Below are 25,628 nucleotides of genomic sequence, written 5' to 3' on the forward strand. Positions count from 1 at the left end.
ACTTGTAGCATGAAGCTGGTGTAGTTAATGGTTGCTTCTGACAACTGGAAAAGCAGGACACAAACAAATTCTGTTTGTTACACTCACAGTCTGAACTTCTGTACACTGGTACTTAGCAATGTCAATTTCAGACTTTTCAAATACCTTACGTATGTATATGGTTCTTTAATGACAAGTACATTACATAATTCTTTAAATACTTTTTTTTTATAGCACTTATCTCTTCTTTTGAGAATAAAATAACTGCAGGCAATTTATTTAATTTTAAGTTTACTTAAGTATTTTGGAAACATTGCTATAATTCTTTCCATAAAATGAACTATGTAAAAGTAATAATAAATTATTATTTTGCTAATTATTTGTTAAACTCCATAGAGTGTTCTTTTTATTTAGAAAAAAATGAACATAACTAAAAAGTATATTCTGTTGCTTGTTAAATGCCTTACTCTGGTTAAATTGGGACAAATACGGGTATAAGTGTAAGATATTCCCAACCTTACGATTTTGTCATTTTTAGCATAGTTCTTTTGTCTAGCAGTAGCAAAATTTCTTGTTTTGAAGTTTCCCAATTATAATACTTCTTGTAATCCTGTTTTCCTCCTTGACTATTAGCCCCAGGTCCAAATTTCTTACACTGTGCTTCTTACCTGCTCCAGAGCGCCCACCTTGTCTGGGTAAATTTCGAGACAGTCCTTTAGGTTTTGCATCATATCCTTCTCATTAGCAAAGAGCAACTCGCTTTCACCTCCTCCCAAGTTGGCACCCCTAAAATTGGTGGAAAAAGTTCCACCTGAGGAGCTATTGATGCCACATTTCCCCCTACAATTCTTTTCCTTTGACCAGAATCAATCTAGTTGTCATAAATTTGGTTTTTAGGTAGAGTGTGACATGATGAACAGACTTCAGCCCTGCACAGCCCACTGCCTCCAGGACAATGTTAAGAGAGCTATCAATGAGCAACTGCTTTTATAGCTGATAATGTGGGTGTTTCATCTCTGATATAATTGCCTTAAGGATTTTTAATGACATCTGTAATACTAAATTATCCTTTTATTAATTATTGGTAAAACTCCATTGCCTTTTTTATTTAAAGCCACAGAAAATGCCTTCAGGTATTTATCTCACATTGAAGAAATGCAGCAGATAATATTTACATGATATCAGCCCAGTTAAACTTGTATTGTCCCTTGAAATATTTTTACATTTTAATGACTGTGCTTATAACAATTTATTTTCCTTCGGAATTATATGATAAATATGCCATCTTTTCAGATGAAGCTATTTGAAATCAATTTTAGGGATTTTTGGTGAAGTAATAGAAAGTGGCAGATCTTTAGCTTAGGTATTCTGTACATTAAATAAGAATAAAATGTAGGAAGAGAAAATTTTAATATTATTCTGTTGTTTTTCTTGAATTTCGTCAAATGTAAGAAAACAAAAATTTTAAGTTAAATGTTTTTTCAAAGCCTGCCTTGGACCTTTCCAAGTGACTAATAATATCTAACTTTATATTCTTATTTTATGAAAGTATAAGACGCCCTAGAAAGTTAAAGAGAAATGAAGGAAATGATGGAATATAATGTTTTGATTTGGTATTAAATAGCAAACTTGTAAGTTTCTCTAGGTTCTTATATCTCTCTGCAGTGGCTGGCTGCCCCTTGATCCTTTTGCAGTTAAATCAACATATGCAGATCCTGAATTGTAGCAGAAATCCTAAACTTGGAGATGATAACCATAACATGCTACGTTTCCCCTCCCCAAATTCCTTATTATCCTGGGGAAGCCCCCCCAGCCATGATTTCTATATTACAAAATGTATTTTTCTTTATAATGTGTGTTGTCTGTTATCTATCTATCTATCTATCTATCTATCTATCTATCTATCTATCTATCTATCTATCACCTAACCTATCTTCCTTTAATGAAAACTGTCAAACTCGAAAGACTATATTTTTTTGGTACATATACTTGGTGTTACCTATTATTCTTTCTCTATACAGCCTTTGCTTCATTTCACTTAAGGGGGAGTTTGAGTCTTTTTTTTATGCCTTCAAACACTCTACTCATCAAATAAACATTTCTTAAAACTTGTTTTAAAATTGGAACAATTTAACACTTAGAATAAAATATTCAAATGACATTTAGAAAACATATATCAAACTGATATCTGTTATCGGCAAGTGCGGGGCTGTTAGTGTGATACTACTTGCATTTTAGTTTTTGTCGTGGTTGCTTTTCTTCGAAATGACACAAAATATATTTAATATGTTATTTAAATGGTGGAATTGAAAATACATTTTAAAACTATTCAGACTGAAATTATGACTCGAAATAAATAAGATTTTGTAATATAAGTAGAATTAAAAGGAAAGAAGTTCTATGAGTTAAAACAAAACGAAACAAAACAAAACATCTGGAGAAGGATAAAATTTCCTGTGAAAGTCCCAACTCTACAGAGTTGTGAATATGCTGTGGCTGCTGAAGTTAGATTGCATTAAAAGATTTACAAAGCCCTGGAGCCAACCTCCCAACGCTCTTGATCCTGGTGTTTAGTTCTGGGGGCCATATTTCAAGAAGATGATGTAATTGCAAATATGTCCCTTATAGGCAAAACAGATAGCAAAGAGCTAGAAGTTACATGGGGAGACAGATTTGGCTCAATGTAAGGTGAGCACTTCTAATATTAGACCTGTTCTTAAATCCAATAGGCTGCCTTACCAAGTCATGCATATTCCAAGCTCTGGGTACCTTCGACTGGAGGCTGGAGGTTTAGAATAATCTTTCAGAAAGAATTTCTGTCTGGGTAGGAGGCTGGAATAAAAGTCACCACCCAACTCTTTAAAATTCTGTGACTTTTATGTTGCTATGCTTGTGATAGAAATCACAAGCGCTAATATCGGATCATGGAAACTTTGGGGTGTGGAGCACTCAGTGGGGAAAGTAAAATTACCTCATCTTGCAAATGATCCCATGAAGCTCTTGTTTGCATAAAAACCATCATGGAGGTTTAAAAACCTGACTTCTTGGTTTTAGGCAAACTTATTAAAAAACATTTGAAGTAATTTATTTTACAGATAGCTGCAAGCAATGAGTAAAGCTAAAAAGCATTCTCTGAGTTTCTAAAGATCAGGATGTTAGGATTAACTGACAGAGGTGTAATAGTATGAAAAACTCTTTTTGCAAGGTCAGTAAGTTCCAGACATTAATAATCTCATAAATTGTACCAATAGAGGTTTTTCAAGGATAAGAGAGGATGCTCAGAAACTATAATTACATTTCTCAAAATACATATATCATTTTTTTCTTTTGCAGAAGATCTCACCATGTTATTATAACAATTTTAGAATGGCTCTTGCTTACATTACATATCATGTGTACTATTTTTACATAAAAATTTAGTTTTTAATGAAATATTTTTCTCCCCTGTCTCAACCCTCACCTTTGCTGCCATTGTGAGATTATGAAACTCACTTCAAGATGCTGCACTCAACTTTGCCATAATATAGCTTCTGTCCTACTTAAAAAGCTGATCTTCTCTTGGTTTTACCCACTCCTTGAAATCCAGCTTCATTTTGAAGGGCTGAAGGAGCATTTAGTATCCTGCTTCCTATTCCGAACTCAGGCCAAAGGGCGTCTTTGTTAGCTCTCCTGGTCTCCAGTTTCAACAACTTTCTCCTCATTACGTAGATATTGAAAGCCTGCTCACTTTCTTTAGGTGGGGGAGAAATAGTTTTGGAAAAATGGAAATATGCTCAGTACTTTTTTGGGTAATTTACAGAATGAGGCTACTTTGTGAATTTAATATATAAAACCGTAGACTTTATGTTGGGAGAGTGAACAGGGCTTCAACTTCTAATTTTTTCCTTACTTGCCCTGTGACTCTGAATAAATGAAAGTCAAATTCTCCAAGGTCAAGCTTTCTTCATCTGTAAAAGAGGAACAGTAAAATCTACATCATAGGAGTAAGTGAAATAAAGCAAATATATAATAATTGCTTACGAGATATAAATTTCTTTTCTCTTCCTAATTCAGAAACGTCTCCTCCCCCCTCTTTTTTGGTTGGCTCAAAAAATTATTATGCTTAACAACACTTATAAAAACACCTATTTAGACTAATTATAGACATTAATTTATTGTAATGCTTTTATATCACAAGCGGAACCACATACAGTTACACTTTTTTAAAGTTATTTTTACATACAAAGCAATACCTACTCCATAGACCAAGTCAAGCAATTAACAGATGTATTAAGAAAAAGTGCCATACTTTTTCCCCTGCCTACCAGGCCCCACTAGGTAGTCACTGCTAACCTGCTGTGGGCACATACTTCTGTGTTCATATAAACACACACGAATCTTTATGGGTTTTCTCCTCTCTCCCTTCAGTATTTTTGTTTGCACAAATGTATTATATGCACCGACTCGGCATTCGTTTTTTTCACTTAACAGCATATCATAGATATATTACAAGGTTAATATGCAAATATTAAATATATTATTTTTTTCATGGCCCTCTTATATTCCATTGTTTGAATGTACACGATTTGTTCAATTATTTCTTTCTTTATCGGTGAACATTCAAGTTATTTCCAAGCATTTGCTCTTTTAGAGAACACTGCAACAAACACCCTATACCTACCAGGATTTCTAAGGGTATCAAGGATCTAACAGGTCTTAGTTGTTGTCAAATTATGAAAAATAGTCAGTCACTGAGATAATTCCTCTCCCCAAGATTGTGATGAATGTGTATTGGCTTCCCAAACCAAGTGGCCTCGTTCTTTTAATTTCTTAGACTACTCCATATTATAACTCTATCTCATAACTTTATAGGTTATTATCTTTGGCTGTTGCAGTTTCTTGAAAACAGTTTCTGGAACTTTGGATGAGCTTTTTTGATGGGTAGGTTGGAAGCCAGTACCTGTCTTTGAAATATCATGTGGACCACCCCTGGGGTAAAAGACCTCAACAATGGAGGGCGGGGAAAGGAAACACCAGCTTGGCTAAGTGATGATTTTAGGCTGGAGGTGCGGCTAGGTTGGAATAGGAACAAGTACTTGAGTATCTCTTTGGGGCTTTCAAGGTTTTCAGAAACCTGGCACCATATCACATATCTCACCTTACTCTCCAAGGCTTTTATCTTGATCGGTCTCCTGAACGTCCTGCAAACATGCAATTTCAGATTCCTGTGGCACTTCTGGTGAATAATGAGGAATCAAGCCCTTTGCTGTCAACACCCTTTAGTGTTTGCTGTGTTCTTTGTGTTTTAGCTTTCCTCTCCATCTAAAACGTGACCTTCTTGTAGTAGAAGGTACATCTTATGTTCCTTTTTATCTTATAAAAGGCCCAGTTCAGTGATGGATGTAAAGCAACTGGGCATTATAGATCGATAATTCTAATAACTGCATCCTTGTTTCTGAGCTCAGCTGTTTGCTATAGCTTTCAAGACACTGAGGTTTAATTTCACTGAGTTCAAAGATGATGTTGTTAAAAATGCCCACATATGGAATGGCGATAATTTTGATTTTTATGAAGAAGGTACTGTATAAATAATTAATTAATATTAGTAACATAATACCGCAGCTAGATCATAATCGATCACCTCATTTCTAGGTAAAATATTGAATTTCTTTAAAAATTTCAGGAATACTCTTGTTAACTTGCAAAAAAGTAAGTTTATTGAAGCATAGAAATAACCAGAGCGAAGTTATCATTTCAACTTTTTAAAAGAGTATTCTAATAAGGAAAGGATGCAGAAAAATTGGTTAGTCATCTATTTCTGGATGGCAACTTTTCTCTGAAGTTACGCAGAGAGATGGCTACATTGAGTTGATGTCTTCATTTGTGTCCTTTAGATTATTTTCTCCGAAGGACACTCTGGTTGATCTGGAAACCGTTCATTTGACCTTCACCTCGGAAACATTGCTGACTTGAGAAGAGATGACTTTGCCATCCACCACCTCCTCTATGATGGTCTTCGTCACTCTTGTCTTGGTTGGATCTGAAAGTCATAAAATCACAATGTCAGTCTGGAGATGACCACAGAAACACAGATCAAGGGCAATGCAAGGTGTGTTCATTAAGTACGTTCTTTCTGGGTTAGATTATGGAGACAACAGTAGATAACTTTTCATACGACAAACAAAACCTGTTTTTATTTTTAAATGATAACATTTTGCACATTAAAAAAAAAAATGTCTACCTCTTCCTTGGCCAGAATGGCTTCCAGATCTTGAGTCACAAGAGCTGGAATCCCTGGACCCCGAGTTCTTGGACCCCGTGTTTCTGGATCCCGAGTTTCTAAAATCTGATCCGCTAAAACAAGAGCCACTGGATAAAAAAAGAATTGTATTCGTTTGCATTTTGATTGGACTGTGTCGCTGTGACTTTATAAATACAGATCCAGCCCCCAAACCCCATTTTGATTTCGTAACATAAATATGCCCAGGTATGCCTTTTAGCGCGTTCATGATTTTCATTTACCCTCCCTCGCCATCCAGCAGGCGGCGGTAGGTCTCGATCTCCATCTCCAGACGGGTCTTGATGTCCAGCAGTTGCTCATATTCTGTGTTCTGGCATTCGGTCTCGGCCCGAATCTGGCAGATCTGCTCCTCCAGGCTGCTGATCTTCATCTGAATTTCTGACAGCTGAGCCACGTAGCCAGCTTCTGTGTCAGCCAGGGTCCCTTCCAGGGAGCTTTTCTAAGAGAGAGAGAGAAAAAATTCATGATGAAAATAAATTATTGATGACTTTTAAAATTTACAAAATTTTATAAGTTACTAGAAGTTACAAGTTATATCGTTATATAATTGCTTTCTTAATTTTTATTTGCATTACTTTTTTAAACGAAGTATTTTTATGGAAATAGAGCGTATTATCTTTAACTGGAATGTTTTATGCTTTCTACAACCACAATACAGTCCTCCTTAATACTGCTTGTATTACGTGCCAAGTGGAACAGCTTGGCAAAGAAAGAAAACTGAATCACTTAGCTCCCTGTTGGAGATTTTGGAAAGCACTTTGCACGTACCATGGCCAGCTGGGACTGAAGCTCAATTTCCAGGGCCTGCAGAGTACGTTTCAGTTCTGTTATCTGACTCTTGGCAGAACTGGCTGCCCCAGCATCAGTAGAGATCTGTGCTTGCAGTGATGCGCTCTAAATAAAAATAAAATGCAGTCACTGTGGGCCGATGAAATGAGCAGAGTGGTTTATGTGTGGCCACAGGCTTGGCCGCTTAGTGGTGATGATCTTACCTGCTTGTTGAACTGCTCCTCTGCCTCCCGGCGGTTTTGCTCAGCCAGAGCCTCATACTGTGCCCTCATGTCATTCAGTAACTTGGTCAGGTCGGTTCCTGGGGCGGCATTCATTTCTACTGTCACGTCCCCTCTGGAGCTTCCTTGCATACTCTTAATTTCCTAGCATGAAGAAAAAAAAAAAGACAATAATGATGAAAACAGAAAAGCAATAACTTCCTAAAACGCATAGCCAACAAAAGGTTGAAACTAGGATACCAAATTCACATATAATTTGCTCATTATTACTTTTTTTCCTGGTCATAGGAATAGGAAATCCATTCAGATAGAATTTATTTTATTTTATTTTATTTTTATAGAACGAATATAGAGGTTGGAAATATGTAGGTCAGAATCATTTAATAATGTGGAACGCATTCCTACCTCCTCGTGGTTCTTCTTCAGGTAGGCCAGCTCCTCGGTGAGGCTCTCGATCTGCATCTCCAGGTCGGAGCGAGTCATGGTCAGGTCGTCTAGGACTTTCCTTAGGCCGTTGATGTCAGCCTCCACGGTCTGCCGGAGATGCAGCTCGTTCTCATACCTGGAAGGGGCAGCGGTAAGACAATACAGTACACTTCAGAGAGTACATCCCTTCTTATCTCTTCAAGAAAAAGTTTTCTCCTCTGAGCCATTCGATAACAAAGGCTACTAAGTTTTCTCTTAGGAATTTTTCCCCTGTAAAGAAAAATATGAGCCTAATGTTAATTCTGTTGATGGCTAATATTTTTTTATAACAAAAATTTCATTCTAAACTTGCTTCTTTTTCATGTTGGTGGAATGATGGCTTTTAAATTTTACTCTTGGGATGTTTGCGAATTTAGGTCTAGAATCCCTAAGAGATTAAAAAAATTTTTTTTAGAATAAATTAACCAAACAGGTTGAATTTTACTTTTCCTACAACAGTTTTTGCAGGTCTTCACTTTTCTTACTTCAGTCTGAAGTCATCAGCAGCCAGTCTGGCATTGTCGATCTGCAACACAATCCCAGCATTTTCAATAGTGGCAGTAACGATCTAGAAAAGACAAAAACAGTGAATGAGAATCACGAATTATGAATCATGAATGCTTTTTACCTTATGTCTGTATGCTGACCTGTGAGGTTAGATGTTCCCTGAGATAGCTTTTAAGGGTGAATTACTTTGAAAACTTGTTTAGTAATGACATCTGTATTGATAACCCTTGTGTATTTGAACATCTTTCTTCAAAATGGTAACATTTTGCACAGTTATTGAAATAGGTACAGAACATAGCACTTTGCATATTTTTGTTGCTTTGGGATATCAGTTATTCTATGAGCTCTTTCAGAAAATAGTGTGAACAATCAATTTCACTTCCAAAAAAGTCTTTAAAAATATATTTCCCATACAACAGTGGCTAAACATTTTAGACTCCACCATATTCTTATATAATTCTTGCACCAGATTTTCTAAGAATAAAAATAGTTGTAAAGAGTGTTTAAATCTAGCAAGACACTAAAATATGTCAACCTGCCAGAATTAATCATGAAATATATTAGGATAGTATTGACTCATGGTCATCACTCTTACATATATATGTTAATTAGCTGCCTGCCTTTGTATAAATTTTCCTCTCACATAGCAATACTCAAATTTGAGATGCAAACAGAAAATTAATGTAGTTGAATATCATATGCAGTACTGTCATAGTTAAAATATACCAAGTCCCATTTTACATATATAATAAGAAAATATGTGTTCAAATAATTCCTTGACTTAAGATCTGTATTACAGTACATGATCTGAATAAAAGCAAAAGGTACAGAAATAATAGAAACTCAGTAATGGATAGCATCTCACCTGATTCTTGAGATCTTCAATTATTGGATAGTATTTGCTGTAATCTCTACCAGATCCACCATCTCTAGACCTAGGCCCATATCTATCATACCACTCCTTGATTTTGTTTTCCAGATCAGCGTTGGCCTCCTCCAAGGCTCTGACCTTGTCTAGGTAGTTGGCCAGACGGTCATTGAGGTTCTGCATGGTTTGCTTTTCGCCTCCAGAGAAAAGTCCCCCATCGCCAACACCACCAACCATACCACCACCATAGCTGTAGAAGCCTCCACTAGCACCACCCCCAAATCCAGAACCCCCACAGAATCCAGAACCCCCGCCAAAGCCAGAACTTCCACCAAAGCCAGCTCCAGAGCCTGAAGCTCCTCCAAAACCACCCCCTACTGAGCAGCTACCAAAACCCCCTCCAAAGCCACCGCTTGATCCCCCACTTAAGCCACAGCTGCTAGCTCCTCCTCGGAAGCCCCGGGTGGAGCCGCCCCCCAGACCACATCTGCTTCCACTGCTGAAGCTGCCGCCACCAGCAGACACCCTGACAGAGCCGCTGCCTCCAGCCCGGGAGGAGGAGATCCGAGATGAGCAAGACATGATGCTCCTACAAATGTTTAGCTTGTCCAGGTGTATAGCAGAGGTGACAGTAAAGAGCGTATTTGTAGGCTGCCTTTTTTTTGGCCCTTATATACACACTTTTAGGGTGTTCCTTTTCTGTGTCACTTCTTAATCCCTATTACAGTTTTGCTAATCCACAGTTGGATTAACAAACCTTAACCCACTCTACTGGCTCTTTTTCTGAAGCTGGATCAGAGCCTTGGGGCATTTATTATATCAAGAAAGAAAATAAGGTGGAGTGAAGCAAAAAAAAATTTTTTTCAGACTTACAGTTTTAATCTTTCAGAGGTTTCGGTAACTGATAATTCCTTTCTGAAGGAGTAATTCTATTCAATTTTCTTCATGATTTCCCAATTGCCGGGCACATCCCCAAGTTAACATATGTCATTAAAATACTTAATATGATGAGAATGAAAATTTCCCATCGAACTTGTAACTTTTTGTTCATATTGTTCTCTTAAAGTTGAAATTAGCTTTAGCATCAACATTAGTTTTAGATTTTCTTAATTGTCGTACTCTATGATTATTTCAATCAGCATATTTCTAAGGTTGTGGAAGTTTGTGAATTTTTAGATTATTGTCTTCTTTGTATTTGGAGATCAAATTAGATATTTTTACTGTTAATAAGAAATACTTAAATAAATAATAGTCTTCCATGAACATATATTAGACCTCAGTAACATGTTTATTCAAGCAAAGGATTTCTAAGAAAGACTGGAACAGTTTTTAGGCAGATTGTTTTAGTATCAGATCAGATGCAATACTACAAAGATTAACTTCTTGATTGAATTTGAGTCTGACATAGATACTAATGTCCTTCTTTAGAATGAAATATTAAGAAATTAAGAGATAATGTTGATTTCATCTTTGTTTTAAAGAAATCTGAAGAAGAGAATTTGAATCTACTTCTGATAACCGATGTTACGGAGTTGTTTTGCAGACACTGAAATCTGGAGTTTCCCCAGTCTATTCTCTGCTCATGTTTTTTTGTTTCTGTTTAAAAGATATTTAGAAAAGAGAATCTGTATCCACTTCCGATAACTAACGTTATGACTGGGGTCATCTTATAGATACTGAAATCTAAAATCCTCCCCAGTTCACTTTTTGCTTCCTGTTATTCTCTCCCTTTGTACTTGAAAATATTTCCATTCTCCTCTGCTAATAGCTAAAAATTTTTTTTAAAGACCGATACTGTTTGATTTCACTTCTGTGAGGTACCTGGTATAATCAAATTCAGAGACAAAAAATAGAATGGTGGTTGCCAGGGGCTGGGGGGAGGGGAAGTGGGGAGTTGTTTAATGAGTATTTAGTTTTGCAGGATGAAAAGAGTTCTGGAGATTGGTTGCACATCAGTGAGAATGTTCTTAACACTACTGAACTGTGTACTTAAAAATGGTTAAGATGGTAAATTTTATATTTATGTGTGTTTTACCACAATTAAAAAAATGTCTTTTTTAAAAAAAGTAGATGCTTTCAAAAATACATCTTGGCTTCCTTAGCTTAATGCTCAAGTAGCTGACTTTTGTTTTTTCAAAAAATTTTCTTCTTTATCTTGGCGGTCTCTGAACTATGTGCATGCTTTAATTTTTATTTTTGATTATTTTTTTGCCAATGTTCTACCTTTTAAAAAATTTTCCTTAGATTGCCTCTGATTGGGACACATTATTAAGTAGGTGATGATTCCCTTGGCTGTGTAGTTCTTTGGGTTGTTGGCTTTTATGTTCCGTCTGCATTGTTTTCACAGTAGTGTGTTACCAGTCTTATATTCAGGGTGCCACCTCTCAAAGGAGTATAAGGCGTTTTCTAAACTTTAAATCATTAAGCTGGGCGTAATTCTCATTACACCCTTCTCAGGTAGGTAAAAAATGCACCAACCATCACAGTCCCTTGGTCATCATTGCCTCACCCCTCCCCAAAGCTATGAAACCGAAGTCTAAATGCTAATGATTTAATGGTATGCGAATGCTGGAGATGGGAGGAACCATAATTGGAATTTTTCCTCTAAAAATTAGGAAATGGAATCTTTCCGCTTTTATAAAGACTGGCATTTGGCTAAAAGAAGGTTTAAAGAAGGAAATAACAGCTAAGTGAAAGAAATTTGATGAAACATAGAAATGTCTGAGCTGAGGTAGAAAGAGCTGTATGTGGGAAGAATCAGAAAAGACAAAATTTAGCAGCATCTTTGGCCTCTGAATTTTGCATGGTGTTGGTAGAGCTTTTCTTCAGTAGTCAGCTGAGTAGTAGCTTTTTTATTTTGACACTTTACTTACCTTATGGTTTGGGATATCTGGATATTTGGGTCTCCACTGAGGAAGCTTGTGATGACTGAGGTATTCTATCTTGTATCATATTTTTTAGCCACCTTCTTGATATAATTTTATTATATGTAATAAAAATTGATATAATTTTAATGCTGATATTTATCTTTTGTTTTTTAAAATTCAGTTTCAGAATTAAATTCTTTCGAGATGCTTCTCTGATATTCTACACTTCAGAGATGACTGCTGGGAAAGGCATTTTATGAATAAAACAGCCATTACTGCCTAATGAGGCAGTGTATAAATAAATATAGAGGTAAACCCACAGGATTTTCTTCTGTTTGTTGTTGTTTCCTTAAATACATTTTTATTCTTTCTGTGTATTGTGTGCCTTTTCTTTTCACTGGTGAATCTATCGAACAGAGTAATCTTGATCCTGCGATTTGCAAACTGTCCAGAATGTTGGTGTTTAGTGGATTAAAGTATTTTAATCACATATATAAATACAATTCTGTTTTTGCCTGACGTATTAGAATTCTTTAGTAAACATTGGTCCCCATTGTTTTGAGACATCTCCAAATTTAATACTCACTCTCTTTTATTTGAAAAAACAATTCGCCAAAGTTCATGAATTAGTACTTGGCATTTTTTTCATCTGTAAAATGAAAGTTTCAAGAATCTGGTGAGGTTCCAGAAGCAAAATGTTCAGAAATGCTTTCCTCTGTTATACATTGTCTTGAACAGTTTGTTATTAGTAGTTTATTTTTGCCTGTAAAGAATCATATAAACTACACTTTATTCTAGGACATGACTTTTGTAATAAGTGCAGAATGATTTGCAAATAGTTACCATTCATGTTTTTGTAAGATAGATTACTAATATTAAAAATTTTTACAGATTAATATATTGCATGTTTTTAGATCGGTAGGAAAACCAAACACTGAAAAGTATGGCATATTGCCTCTGATGAATCTTTAGAATTGAGAACAGAATGAACTTGGGGCTTCTGTCTTCTGTTCGCTCTAGAGAATATATTCTGTTATTTGTTTTTCAAATAAAAGCATAAGATCAGAATAGCTAAGGGATGTAACTGGGCATAGAGTTTTGCTGAGTGTTGGCAGCACTTTTTGTGGCAGACAGTGTGGAAAAAGGAAAAATTCAAATGATGTGTGCACAGCCTCTTTGTAACACTGAACATATTGTAGATGGACAATAATTATTTCTTGAATGAATAGAAACAACAGGGCTTGACTGACTTCATGAACAACTTGGGTCACTTATCACTTTTGTCCTTTACTGTGTGTTCTGTGTTTTAAACCTTTATTCTCTGCCTTCTGGGTCAGTGATTTCCTCCATGTGTGTGTGTTTGGTGTGTGTGTGTGTGTGTGTGTGTGTGTGTGTGTGTGTGTGTGTGTTGGGGGGGTTGTTGGTAAGAGGAGGTTGTTTGGGGAGGGGGTAGGGAAGGCCTTGCCAGAATCACTTGGAGACCTCTGCAGAGAATCATTGTTTAGGTCACTGTCTTGGTGGTGGTCACTGTGAGCCCCACTAGGCTCAACTACTTGGAAGAAAACAAAGGATTGTGCAATAATAAGTGTCCTGAGAAGTCACTCCCATTGGGTCTGGTGCCCTTCATACATTGATTTCAATCCTATGCTATTTGTCAGACACCAAAGAAGTTACAAACTACTTACAAAAATAGAGCCGAAAGCCACCAACTCTGTGACTTCTCCTTGTCCTTCACTCTTTCTTCTCTTTCCTATCTTCTTTACCCATGACCCTTTTTCTTTATTTCTCTTTATAGTTTCAAGTAAGCATATCCGTTCAAAGGTTTCTTCTTCTCTGCCAGCATCTGTTCTATCATACCATTTTGCCAAATTTTGTTCTGGGAGAAAATAACTTAGCTTCATACTTATTGAGTATGAATGCTCTATAATCTCTTTAATCAGCTCAATTTTCTACTTTTACTGAATATTGTTTAGTCAACTATGGAGAGTGAAGAGAATGGGCATGTGACTTTGTAAGGGTTGAGGTGCTTCTGTCCTCCAGGGTCCAGAGTCAATACAGACTGAAGTAAGCCCAGGATATATCAGTTATTTTTGCTTAGAAGGTCATTGGGCCTTTCTTCATACCAGACAGACAATATCCTCCTATTCAGAGAAACCACAGATGTATGAAACTCAGATTGTAATATGAGCAGCAAGGCCCAGCCTCTCATTCATTCTTCTGCCATAGCTAAGCCAATCTGCTGGGTGTCCTCCCCTCTGTCTCTCTGAGTCTGACCTTTCAACTTCCTTTGACCTTCTGATCTCAGACAGGTTGTTCTTTCGGTCAAGAACTCCCAGTGATAAAATAATAGTTTCATAAGAAAGGAATGGATGATATTTGAACTCCCAGGCTCGGGGAACCTTTACCTGTTTGTGCCCTCTGTCCACCAGGACTAGAACACAATTTTATAAAAATCATTCTCAAATTTCAAAACTTTGGATGTCTCTAGATGAGGCCACAGTCTCCTGATCTGTAAAATTATTACATAGGACTATGTAATTTTCAAATTTCCTTCATGTGCTAATCTTTAGCAATTTGGTTAAGTGCATTACTTCCTGGGCAGATTTAAAATGTGTTTTATATTACAATTGGAGAGATTTTCTTTATTAGATAGTAAACTGCAAAAATTCACACTTGTACTTGAGAACTAGGTAGAGAGTACTGCTTATTTGGTAGAAATCATGCCAAAATAGAGGTTAGGAGTTAAAGGTCCTCCTTAACTGGCACCTAGGTGTCTAGGGAGGCCTGATAAAGGTAGGTGACTGAGAAAGAGGGTGTTTGCCTAGGAATTCTTCCAAGGCAATGTTCTCCAATCTGAGTCTAGTCATATATGGACAGTCATCTATGACAAGCAGAGTGAAAACCCCTGGTACCATGTGGCACTACTGAAAATTTAGACATAAAGTGGTTGGATGTTAGTTCTCTTTTTGCATCCAGCTAAAGTTTCTATCTTCTGGGGTGAGGAGGGGAGATATGGCAGGTGGACAGGCAGGGTTGGGAGGCAGTGGTTAGGGAAAGGGAGTTTAGGAAATGGAAGGCTGAGGATGAGTCAGGCCAACTAAACAGGCTGCAGATTCCTGCAACTGCTGTTTTTTGGATGCCGGCTTGTCCCAGAATCCTCTCTTGATTTTAGACAGAGAAGAAAGCTGCCAGCAGGCGGCGCTGAAATGCACTGAGGCCTAGATTAAGACGGCGTGACCAAATCTGGAGTAGGTTGATTGGCTAGCTGCGCAGATTCTTCTTGGTGTTGGAATGAAATTTTACTATGTTTTATTAAGGTTTAAAATGTTTTCTTTTGCTTTCGTTTTGCTTCTTACTGTATATTATTTTCTCGATACAGATATATTTTTACCTTCATGCTTTCGGCTTTTTTTTTTTTTTAATTTAAAAAGCCTCTAATATCTAAAAATTCCTTTAATATCTAAAATTTCTTCGTTTTTAAAAAACATTGACTCCTTCAAACGTTTACTCTCTTATATTTCTGTAATCTCTGTGGAATTTAGTTTGGTGTGTGATATGAGATAAATATTTAACACCTTCCCTACTCCCACCACCATCTTTGTTAACTAATAATTCCAGTAACCTTTATTGAATAATCTACGTTTTGACAACTGATTTGAAAGTACCATTTTTATATATAGGTGGGTCTTTTTCTTGGGTTTTGACTTCTGTGTCAATGGCACATTTTAATTGTTGGAACTTTATACAATTTTATTAATTCTTGTTCCCCAGAGATAGACTTTGAGATGGAGAAATGGGTGCAGAGGTTTATCTTGGAGTTTCTCTTGGGAGATATACGTGTAAGGAAGTGAGGAAGGCAGGACAGGTGGAGGGAGAGACTGACTGCAATGCAATTTTAATGGAGGCTTCAGCTGATCCTTTGAGGAGTGCTACAGTTGAGCCTGCCCTTCAGAGTTGTCTAATTTGAGGCAAAGGGGCTGAGCCTTTGTATCCTCCCATTAGTCTGTTACTGGTCCATGGGTGTTCTCCTGAGGGCAGGGTATAATCTTGGGCAAGGAGCTCCCTGCTGCTAAGGGCAATGCCCAATGAGAGGCACAGGTCTGAGCTGTCAGCAGCCTATACTTCCAGCAGCTAGGGGCTGGATGCATCAGCCCTGGGCAGTGTTCGCTCTACCAATGTTTTGATATCTAGAAGTTTAAGTCATTCTTCATAATTCCTCTTTTAAAAAACACTTGGTTTTCATATCAGTGTTGTCTTTTCAGGTAGAGAGTAGGTTCTTAAAGAGCAGGTGTCATCTTAATTAACATGTATGCATTTTTGACACCATAAGAAAGCTGGCTTTGATTACAATTATGTCATAATCGTTTTTTTCGGGCATGGTTTTAGGCTAATTTAAAACAATAGATTTGAAAAGTCAGTGCGGAACTACAATGAAACATCAACTTAATATTCACTAGGATTACTATAATAAAGACAATAAAAAAGATAGTAACAAATATTGAAGAGTATGTGAAGAAATTGGAGCCCTCATACACTGCTGATGAGAATATAAAATGGTGCAGCTGCTGCTATGGAAAACAGTCTGGCAGTTCTTCAAAATGTTAAAAACAGAGCGAACATGTGACCCATCAATTCCACACCTAAGTGTATCCCCAAGAGAAATGAAAACATATTAAATGAAATAGATTAAAAGATTTTCGCACAAAAACTTGTACATGAATGCTCATAGTAGCCTTATTCATAATAGCAAAAGTGTAAATAAACCAAATATTTATCATTTCATGAATGGTTAAATAAAATGTGGCATATTGGTACAGTGGAATATTAGTTAACAGCAAAAAGGAATGAAATACTGGTATATATAACATGGACGGATATTGAAAACATTATGGTAAGTGAAAGAAGCCAGGCACAGAAGGCCATATGTGATATGATTCGCTTTATGTGCAAAGTTTAGAATAGGTAAATTTATAGGACATATAGTAGATTAGTGGTTGCCTAGGGCTTGGCAGTGAGGGTTTGTGGGGGGAAATAGGGCGTGACTACTACCGGGTAACAGGGTCCCTTTTTGAGAGGACGAAATGGTCTAAAATTCATTGTGGTGATGGTTGTACAACTCTGTGAATATACTAAAAATCATTGAATTGTACACTTTAAACAGGTGAATTATATGGTGCGTGAATTATACCTCAATAAAACTGTTGTTAAAAAAAGTCAGTGTGTAACAAAATAGTAAAGACTGATGTAGCTGATTTGCAATGGGTGGAAAATTTATCGAGGTAGAATGCTTAAGAAGGAAAACACATTTTTCGTTTCAAAGACAAAACCAAACCAATAAAGACCACAGAATTTCAGAAATGGTTACATCAGTAATGTCGACTCTGTCTCCTCAGGCTTGTTAGATTACTCCACTTATTTAGATTGATCATTTACTTCTTGGGGATAGAGTACAGGTGCCTACATCTTACTCTTATCTGAATTTTACATCAAAAATATTATTGACTTGAGATGAAATCACTTGGCCATTATCAATCACTGTCCTAGTTCTTCTGCTTTTATTCGAATCTAAAAAAGAAATAGCGAGAATTTTAGAACCATAGTTTTCTTACCTGTAAATTTAGAGATAACAATTCCTGCCCTAATTAGTACACAAGATTATAGTAAGTGCTTTGTAAATTGTATTTCTATATTCACACATATGGCTTGATCACTTTTATTTTTATTTGCAATTGTACTGTATTGCTTATTCCATAAGACTAGCTGGGCCTAAATTGGGAGATCAGCCTAATTTCATCTGATTCGAGTGCTTTATATCTTCACTACGAACATCTGGTATTCTTTTTATGTATATCTGAGGTTCTTCGTACTTTTTCTAAGGGATTTTATTTTTGAAATTTTATATATAATTATTTTTAAAAATCACGTAGACCCTATGTATGGATTCTTTTTTAAGTTTAAGACTATAATTAGCTGCTTTCATAGCCTTAGCTATTAAGAATAAGAATAGTAGCTCAGTGTCATGGGTATGAAGAATGTGTTTCAGTTTCACGATCTCATCTCTGGCTTGGCCAGCTGCTTCTGTGGAGAAGTGAGTTGGCCATGACTCACTGGTCTGTAGTACCACGGTTGAACAGAGCTCCAAAATACACTCCCATTTTATTACTAATGGAAATATTTTCTCTTGCTACTGTAATAATTGAACATTCTTTGCCTTCCTTATAGTTTTACCTGACAATAGTTTCGTATTATATTTATCAGCACTCAAAAGTCAAGACAGGTCTACAGCTGTGACAGCATTCCTTCCAGTAATTACGCTACTGCTAGAATATTGCTCCATGTCATTGCCTAATTTAAAAGGAATAGAACAAAAATTAAACTACATTAAAACAGAAAAAAAAAAAACTCCAACCTCCCCGAATTTTTTTTTTTTAAATGAACCTCGAAGATGTGCATTCCCAAAATTCATTATCTTGGAAGTGAAGTGGAAAAGCACTGAAGCGTGATTCTGTTTTGAGATGTCTCTTTCTTCAATGTAATTTTCTTGTCAAAGTTTTCAAGACATCAGCCGTGCAGTTGACCTCCATTTTGTTCTATAGATAAACTCCATTTTGATACCAATGCTTTTGGACAGTGGTTAAAAATTTGTTAAATAAGATTATTTCCAAATTATTTTCTATTGAATTATATGTAATTTCCTGCTATCTAGTCCAGAGACTTTAGGCCAATTTTGAGTAATTCTCTATCACTTACAAAGGGATGAAGAACCTAAAATAATTTAGACCAATTCATTTCCTTTAAAATTAAAAATGTAAGATTCAGGGTGATGATTTCTTTAAGATCTCAAAGTAGTTAATGGTATTGCTTAAACAAAGCTCCAAGACATATGCATTTTATTTATCGTTTACTGATAAGATTAAAAACATTCTCCCTTACATTACTTTGTAGATTTTGATGTTATACTCAAAGAAATTGCAACAAACTATCTGTTTAAAAAACTGGAATCACATCTTCCTACTACACATTAAGATTTTAAAAATTAGAGTTGGGAACTTTGATAGTTTCAGAGTAATTTATTTTGGGAAAAGATAGATTTAATGAAAAGATAAATTTAAAGAAAAATTTAATAAATTTTTTATTGCTCGTAATATATGTTATAATAAAGTAATATGATTGTTTTTAATTCATTGCACTGTTTATGATGAGTACGGTAGTGAATAGTTGGTGCCATTTCTTCATTCATTTACCATGGACCTATTACTCCATTCACTTACGATTCTATTCACTTATTATTCTGTTATTTGTTATTCAATTTATTATTATATTCATTTCTTAATTCTGCTTATTTTTTCTATTGCCTATTTTCTATTTATAATTCTATAATTTATCATTTTATCATTTACCTTATTATTTTATTACTCTATTATATATTTTATCATTCTATTTTCTTATTAGTTTATATTTGATACACCAATAATAAGTCAACTTTTATCAATTATTAATTGAGCATCTCACAGAAAACACTCTGCTAGATCTTGGGAATAAAATTGACAAGTCACTGTCCCTCATGTTAAAGAACTTGCATATAATTTTTGTTGTATTTTACATGATCACAGCAAGTCTTCTCTTATGTAATTTTCACAATGTTGAGAAAGTGTCAGAAAAATAATTTCCCTTTTGTTTTTTCCTACTGAGAAACAATAGAGATTACTTGTCCCAATGGTTGACCTAGTTGTAGAATCTTGGTTGCCGATGGCTGATTTATCATCTTCCCTTGCTTAGCTGCCCTAGTTAGAGACCCAGTTTCCATGTAACTTGGTCCTAGCGGCTCACCTTGCCATCATCTCACGGCGTACTTCACAGCACCTCTGTCACACACTAGCAACCGGATGCTGCTACCCAGCAGTAGAAACTCAGATTCTTCCCCAGTCTCGTGCTGCCACCCTGTCATTGAAACCCAGACTCCATCTGTCATCTGCTTCCAAAGTCTTGTGCCACCTCCATAAGAACCAATTCCTCAAATTCCTTTCCAGCACTAAGCTGTTGGGACCAATGTAGGAGGATGCTGGAGGGAACATCCGTGTTCCTGCTGTTATGCACTCCAGGTCATTCATTACAGAGTTCTAATGCCATATGTGGGGTATCTGTTCTATATTACATTCAACGAATATTTATTGAGAACTTACTCTGTGACAGATACTGTGCTGGGAACTGGGGATAGCATGTTGCTACATCTACAGAATTTCAGCTTAGCTACAGGTAGTTAAAATAGGCTACTTGGTTTAGACACAAGTTCAAGCATGTTAACCACCTTGCCAGGTCGTACCTCCCACCTGAGCAGAAACATCTTGTCTATGCTGGAGGCATGTGCATCACAAAGGATAGGATCAGGAGCTGTATTCTCTCTGTTTTCTTTGTAGACTTGCCATTTTGGCAACACATTAATTAGAATTAGGTCAATTTTCCCCTGAATGCTTTTGTTTTAGTTGGCCGATTCATTCAATTCATTGCCTGAGCCTTATGGTAAAGTAGGGAGAATTGTCACTCACCTTTCAAAGCATTGATAAGATTATCCCTCTCATTCTGAGTACCAGGGATGACTCTGGATCAATTGCTTCATCCCTGGAGCCTCAATCCCTTGATGAGGAAACTTGGCCTGGACTTGATAATCTCTAAGCTCTCATGTGTCTTTAAAGTTTTCTGCTATCATGAACTTAAGTTTTACATTTTTATTTCTTCATCATACTAGCTCCATTTATTAAAGGCATAATATGAACCAGGCACTTTTCCAAGTATATAGATTGGATATTAACCCCCTAACAACTCTCTGGGGCAGGTATTTTCATCATTATCCCCATTTTACAGGTAAGGAAATTAAGACACAGAACAGTTAGATAATTTGCTCAAGAACCCACAGCTATAGAGAGGCAGAAATTATTCTGAATCCAGGCATTTTAGAGTCTGATCCTTGAATCACTTTTTAATGCTGCCTTCTCCAATAACTAAGTTAGAGAATATGTCTTTCTTAGTTTGGTTCATTAATGAGATGAATTAGAGGAGAAGGACTAAGCCATGTGCTCTGACTTGCCAGCCGAAGCCAAGAACGCTCAGCTCCAAGCTGAATTATCACAGGGCTCCTGCTCTGGTCACTTTTACACGACCTTGAAAATGACCACCTAGAATGGTGGAACATAGTTCTGTACATCAGAGCATTCCTGAGCCTACGAATAGTTCCTTGAGGCTTTTAAAAAGATGTGGATAAGGAAAAAAAAAGAAAAGAAAAATGGATAAAACCAGGCACGATATTCAAAATATGTTAACAGCTGTGTGGTAAAGGTACCAATGAATCAGAACGAACATCAGCATTCTGGTGAGTATGGCGTGAGTCCTGGAGGCCTCTGCTGTGCCTTGTGCGTTTAGTTACTTGGTGGTGTGGAGTGAGTCATGGAGACAAGCTTGGGGCCATAACTGAGGGCATTCAGGACAGCTCTGGGCAGTGGCATTTCTTTCTTTCTTTTTTTTTTTTAGGCGAGGCAATCCTTGGTTGATCTCATAGACTGCAAGGACCTTGTCAGCTTACAATCTCTTATTTTTTATTTTTTATGCCTATGGCACCTGGTCTTCCTTGGTGGTCTCTCATCTAACTACTAACCAGGCCTGACCCTGCTTAGCTTCCAAGATCAGACCGGATTGCGCATGATCAGGGTGGCATGGCCATAGACTGGGCAGTGGCATTTCAATGACATGTACCAGCCTTGCTGTAGTCCTTTTTGTAAATCTGTACAAATATTCTCCCTGTTGGACATTCAGCTTGGGGAGTGGGGCGTGGGCTGGGCACACCAATGCAGAGCCTTACAGGCAACCTTTTGTAATAACGATCCTCAACTGGGGGTGGAGAGGGAAGTACATGTCAGAATTTCTGGTGGGGCTGGCATGATGTTTTCATGTTTATCCCAAAGGAAAAATACATTGAAGAAAGCTGAGGATCACTGCTTTGTGACATTACCAAGGCAATCGTCATTTTTTGCAGTGTGGCCTTGTTACTCCAGAAAGATTTTTTGTTACAATTGTTACAGGCAAAATTTTTGTCTAAATTATCTCAGGAAAACTATTGTGTAACTTTCCCCTCAAATCGATTATCTGATTCTCTTGCATTCATTTTAATGAATGCCTTTTGGATATTTATTATGCTAGAGATGTTACAGAGTGGAGGGATCCAAGTTTATTTTGGCACTTAAAAGTTTCAATGACTAATTTTTAAAATTCCTTTTAGGCCTTAGGGTACTAAGGCCTCAATTAGCTTTGAATTGTTTTAGTAGAAGCCTGAGTCACATCATTTGCTCATTCAGTTCTGGTCCTGTGCTGGGTGCTAAGGATTCAGAGATGATAGAAATCGCCCCTGCTCTCAAGAGCTCACAATCGGCCAAATCATGAGAAAGGTGGGAAATAGGCAATTACAGCACGGAGTGAGGATATGGACGTGGGTGCTACGGAGTGGGCATTCTGGGGAGACTTCCCACAACAGAATAAGTAGACGTCTTCATGGCCAGGCCACATCTCTACCATGTCTCATGTAGGTTACTGCAAGAGGCTCCCTGCTTTCACCTCTGTCTTCCTCCAATCAAGTCTCCACACAGAGACCAGAGCGATTTTTCTAGATTCATGTCCCTCTCTGGTCCGAATCTCCCATAGCTTCCCACTGAATTTTAAATGAAGTCCCGCTTCCTCCATGGCCTCATTTGAACTTCCTTCCTCTTTGCTTACTCTGCTCCAGCCACACTGGCCATACTTCTATTTCTGGAATAAGTCAACCTTTTTTTTCTGCCAGCCCACGGGTCTTTATACTAGCTGTCTGCAATGTTTATCATGATTGGCTCCTCCTCATCCATCTGGGCCTCAGCTCAAATGTCATCCACTTTGAAAAGTCTCCATTGACTGCCTATCTAAAGGCACCACATGCTCCCCCACCCCGTATTAATCATGCTTTTTATCATTTGAATTTTATGATGTTTTGACATCTTGAAAAGCTTTCTTGCCCAGGGCTAGCCAATTCTTAGAGATAGCAAAAGACTGCTTGGAGCATCAGTCTTTTATATGCAACCCACCCAATCCTGAGTCTATAGCCCCAACCATCTCCTTATCTAATGCTCACATATCAAGCCAGTATTTCCTCTGCCCTAAATCATCTGAAGGCCAACTAGAGACCACCCCTGCAGCCCAAAGCACAAAGAAGTTATTCAAATTAGCCTATTCTAAGCTGTTTGCTCTGCTCTGTCTTGCCTTTTCCACAGAAACCTCAGTAAAGACTTTGGCTTTGGCTTCCCCTTGCCTCTTTCTGTCTTTCAACCAAAACTAGTGCTCCCCATGTGGCCCTGCATGGTACGACACGCCTCCTCCTCTCAGAAAATATAGGTGACAAAAACTTCTTTCAATGGCATTGGCCTTTCCACGTCATCATTCAGTTGTACCTCTAAATTAAATCCTGGGCATCATTTTAATACAGCTCCCAGATTACCACTCTGTTTACTATCTTCAAGGCATTTAGCAACATCTCATGGCCCCTTGTTTGTTCACTTGCCTATGCCCTGTCTCCCTCCATTAGTACATAAACTCTGTGAAAGCAGGAGTGAAATTTCTCTGGATTCCCACAGATCCCACAGATCCTCAGTCCCTAAGATTGTAGTGGGCACTTAATTAATAATTTTTGGACCAAATCAATGAATAATAGACAATAGTATTGTCTTTGCTCTCACAGCCTATTTACATTTCTCTGCAAAGATTAGAAGAGAAATGAGACTGAGTTGGAATTATTCCACACAAAAAATACGAAAGCACCAGTTATAAATGTTCAGTAATATGTGTGAGCTCTCTCTAAGTGGCATGATGATACATGTTTAAAAAAAGCAAATCAGAGATGTTTGCGGAGATCATTTAAGACAATTAAATATCAGTTTAACACTGTTTCCATCCTTATTGAAAATTGATAAAGATTGACTGGGACCTTAAGTGAATATAATCAGTCAGGAGGGTCTACGGGAGAAGCTAGAGCTTATTGGAGGAGTTCTCGCACTGGATGTCATCGCGAGACCCCTACAGGAAAAATTTTATGTTACAATTAAGCTCTATGATTGTAACTACTCTTCCCCTTAATTTCCTTTTTCCTTCTTTGTCTCGGTGGGCCAGGCAGTGTGTGCACTTGGCTTGCCATATCTGCATGCACTGGGTTGCAACCCTTTCTTTTTCCTAAATAAATCCTTTTTGGTGATGAAACATTTAGTCGATATTGTTTTTCAGTCGACAATATAAATCTACCATTTGGGCAGTTTTATTGCCTATACAGGTCTGTGTGACTATAACTTTAAGTCTAAGGAAGGACAGATAGATACATTTCGTAAGATTTGGATTCCTCATGAAATGAGACCTCATCAGGGAAAACATCCATGTAAACACCTGCACGTTCTCATAGGTGCTGTGAGTAAACTCTCCAGTGAACCAGGAGCAAAGTGGTGATGGCAGCAACAGAGGCAGAAGGAAGACAAACATTTCTTTAGGGAGCAGCGTCAACACTGGCTACAGTGTATGGACAGAAGCACTGGAAATGTCTCCTGAAAGTTGTCTTTTTTCTCCTACATCATTATCATTAAATTTCAAAAATGCTTTTGAAATTAAGTAGTAGTATTACTAAATAAGAGAGCCTTATTACTGAGAAAATTCTTGATTGTTGTTATTAAGTGAATGGGAAAAGTGGCACAGAACCTAAGTGGCATAAAATAAAAAAAATACTTTCTATTTGTCGGGGAATGTCTTTTATGCTCTAATTTATGGAGAAAGCTACATTTTTGAGAACTCATGAATTTTCTCTAAGATTGTAATGTTTTTGTTTCACCTAATCTGATGGGAGACATAATTGGGCATTTTGACTCTAGTGGCCTCTGGCTAGGGTTGCATTAGAAAAAGATCATTAAAGTAATTCAGGGATAATTATGGTGCCCCTAAAGAATCCCATCATCTCTTCTGCTTAATATTTTCATATAGAGCCTGAAATCAAATTTTTATGGATGGATTACAATATAGATAATCCATTTATCGATGATTAAGGGTCAACTAAATCTCTAGGGGCAATATTTGGTCTGAGGAAATTATGTTTTCAGTTCATTTAATTTTCCCCCCTTTACTAAAGATAAATCCATTAGTCAGGAGAGTTATAAACATCAAATGTACCTTGTAACACAAGTGAATGGCTCCATTAATAGAACTTGAATTCTAAACCAGAACTTTTGCTTTAGCCTTCCTTATACTTGGAATATTTAAAAAATATATATGCAAAAAGAAAATAATATTTGAAAATTAATCATAAATATTGAGTATTAAAAAATAAGTTAGCATTTATCAAGAGCTTACTTGCTTACTCCATAAGTTCACTTTATAATAATTTATTTAATCTGTACAATAATCATTTGAGAGAAGTACTATTAATATCCCCATTTTCATATGAACTTGAAATGTATACATTTTTGCTATTATGAAAGAGAATAGGCTTGTTATTATGTCTAAGTATGGTGGATTGGGGATTTAAGAGAAAGTATTTTTATTCATCTTGAATTTGTCTCATTTTGAATTATTGAGAAACCCTTATGAAAATTTAGAGAGAAATC

General features: G+C 36.8%; 2 protein-coding genes and 1 pseudogene across 3 annotated transcripts in view; all 3 read right to left on the reverse strand.

Annotated features, from left to right (window-relative positions):
* Nucleotides 1-5,894: 5,894 nt before the first annotated feature.
* KRT24 (keratin 24) lies at nt 5,895-9,691 on the reverse strand. 2 transcript variants are annotated; one of them, XM_011383073.1, is made up of 8 exons: nt 9,107-9,691; nt 8,220-8,302; nt 7,675-7,831; nt 7,252-7,413; nt 7,028-7,153; nt 6,481-6,698; nt 6,200-6,312; nt 5,895-5,998 (listed from the first exon to the last, which is right to left on the reverse strand). In XM_011383073.1, the coding sequence occupies exons 1-8, from the start codon at nt 9,689-9,691 to the stop codon at nt 5,895-5,897; spliced, it is 1,548 nt and encodes a 515-aa protein (XP_011381375.1). The 2 variants fall into 2 exon arrangements, with proteins under 2 accessions (XP_011381375.1, XP_011381374.1); XM_011383072.1 differs by having other exon boundaries at nt 6,200-6,327.
* Nucleotides 9,692-18,244: 8,553 nt separating this feature from the next.
* KRT25 (keratin 25) overlaps nt 18,245-25,628 on the reverse strand; it is a 13,888-nt gene continuing 6,504 nt past the window's right edge. The window contains exon 8 of the mRNA XM_011383096.2: nt 18,245-18,321. Within this exon, the coding sequence (XP_011381398.1) occupies nt 18,245-18,321 (77 nt within the window). The remainder of the gene's footprint in view (nt 18,322-25,628) is intronic.
* On the reverse strand, nt 21,577-21,695 carry LOC111732906 (annotated as a pseudogene).

The sequence above is a fragment of the Pteropus vampyrus genome, unplaced genomic scaffold (genome assembly GCF_000151845.1).
Source record: "Pteropus vampyrus isolate Shadow unplaced genomic scaffold, Pvam_2.0 Scaffold503, whole genome shotgun sequence".
NCBI classification, from domain to species: domain Eukaryota; kingdom Metazoa; phylum Chordata; class Mammalia; order Chiroptera; family Pteropodidae; genus Pteropus; species Pteropus vampyrus.

Coding starts and splice junctions, on each gene's coding strand:
- KRT24 (XM_011383072.1), bottom strand. CDS start 9,691: ATGTCTTGCTCATCTCGGATCTCCTCCTCCCGGGCTGGAGGCAGCGGC. Junction 8,303..9,106: donor TTGAAGATCTCAAGAATCAG/GTGAGATGCTAT, acceptor TGTCTTTTCTAG/ATCGTTACTGCCACTATTGA. Junction 7,414..7,674: donor TGAAGAAGAACCACGAGGAG/GTAGGAATGCGT, acceptor TCTTCATGCTAG/GAAATTAAGAGTATGCAAGG.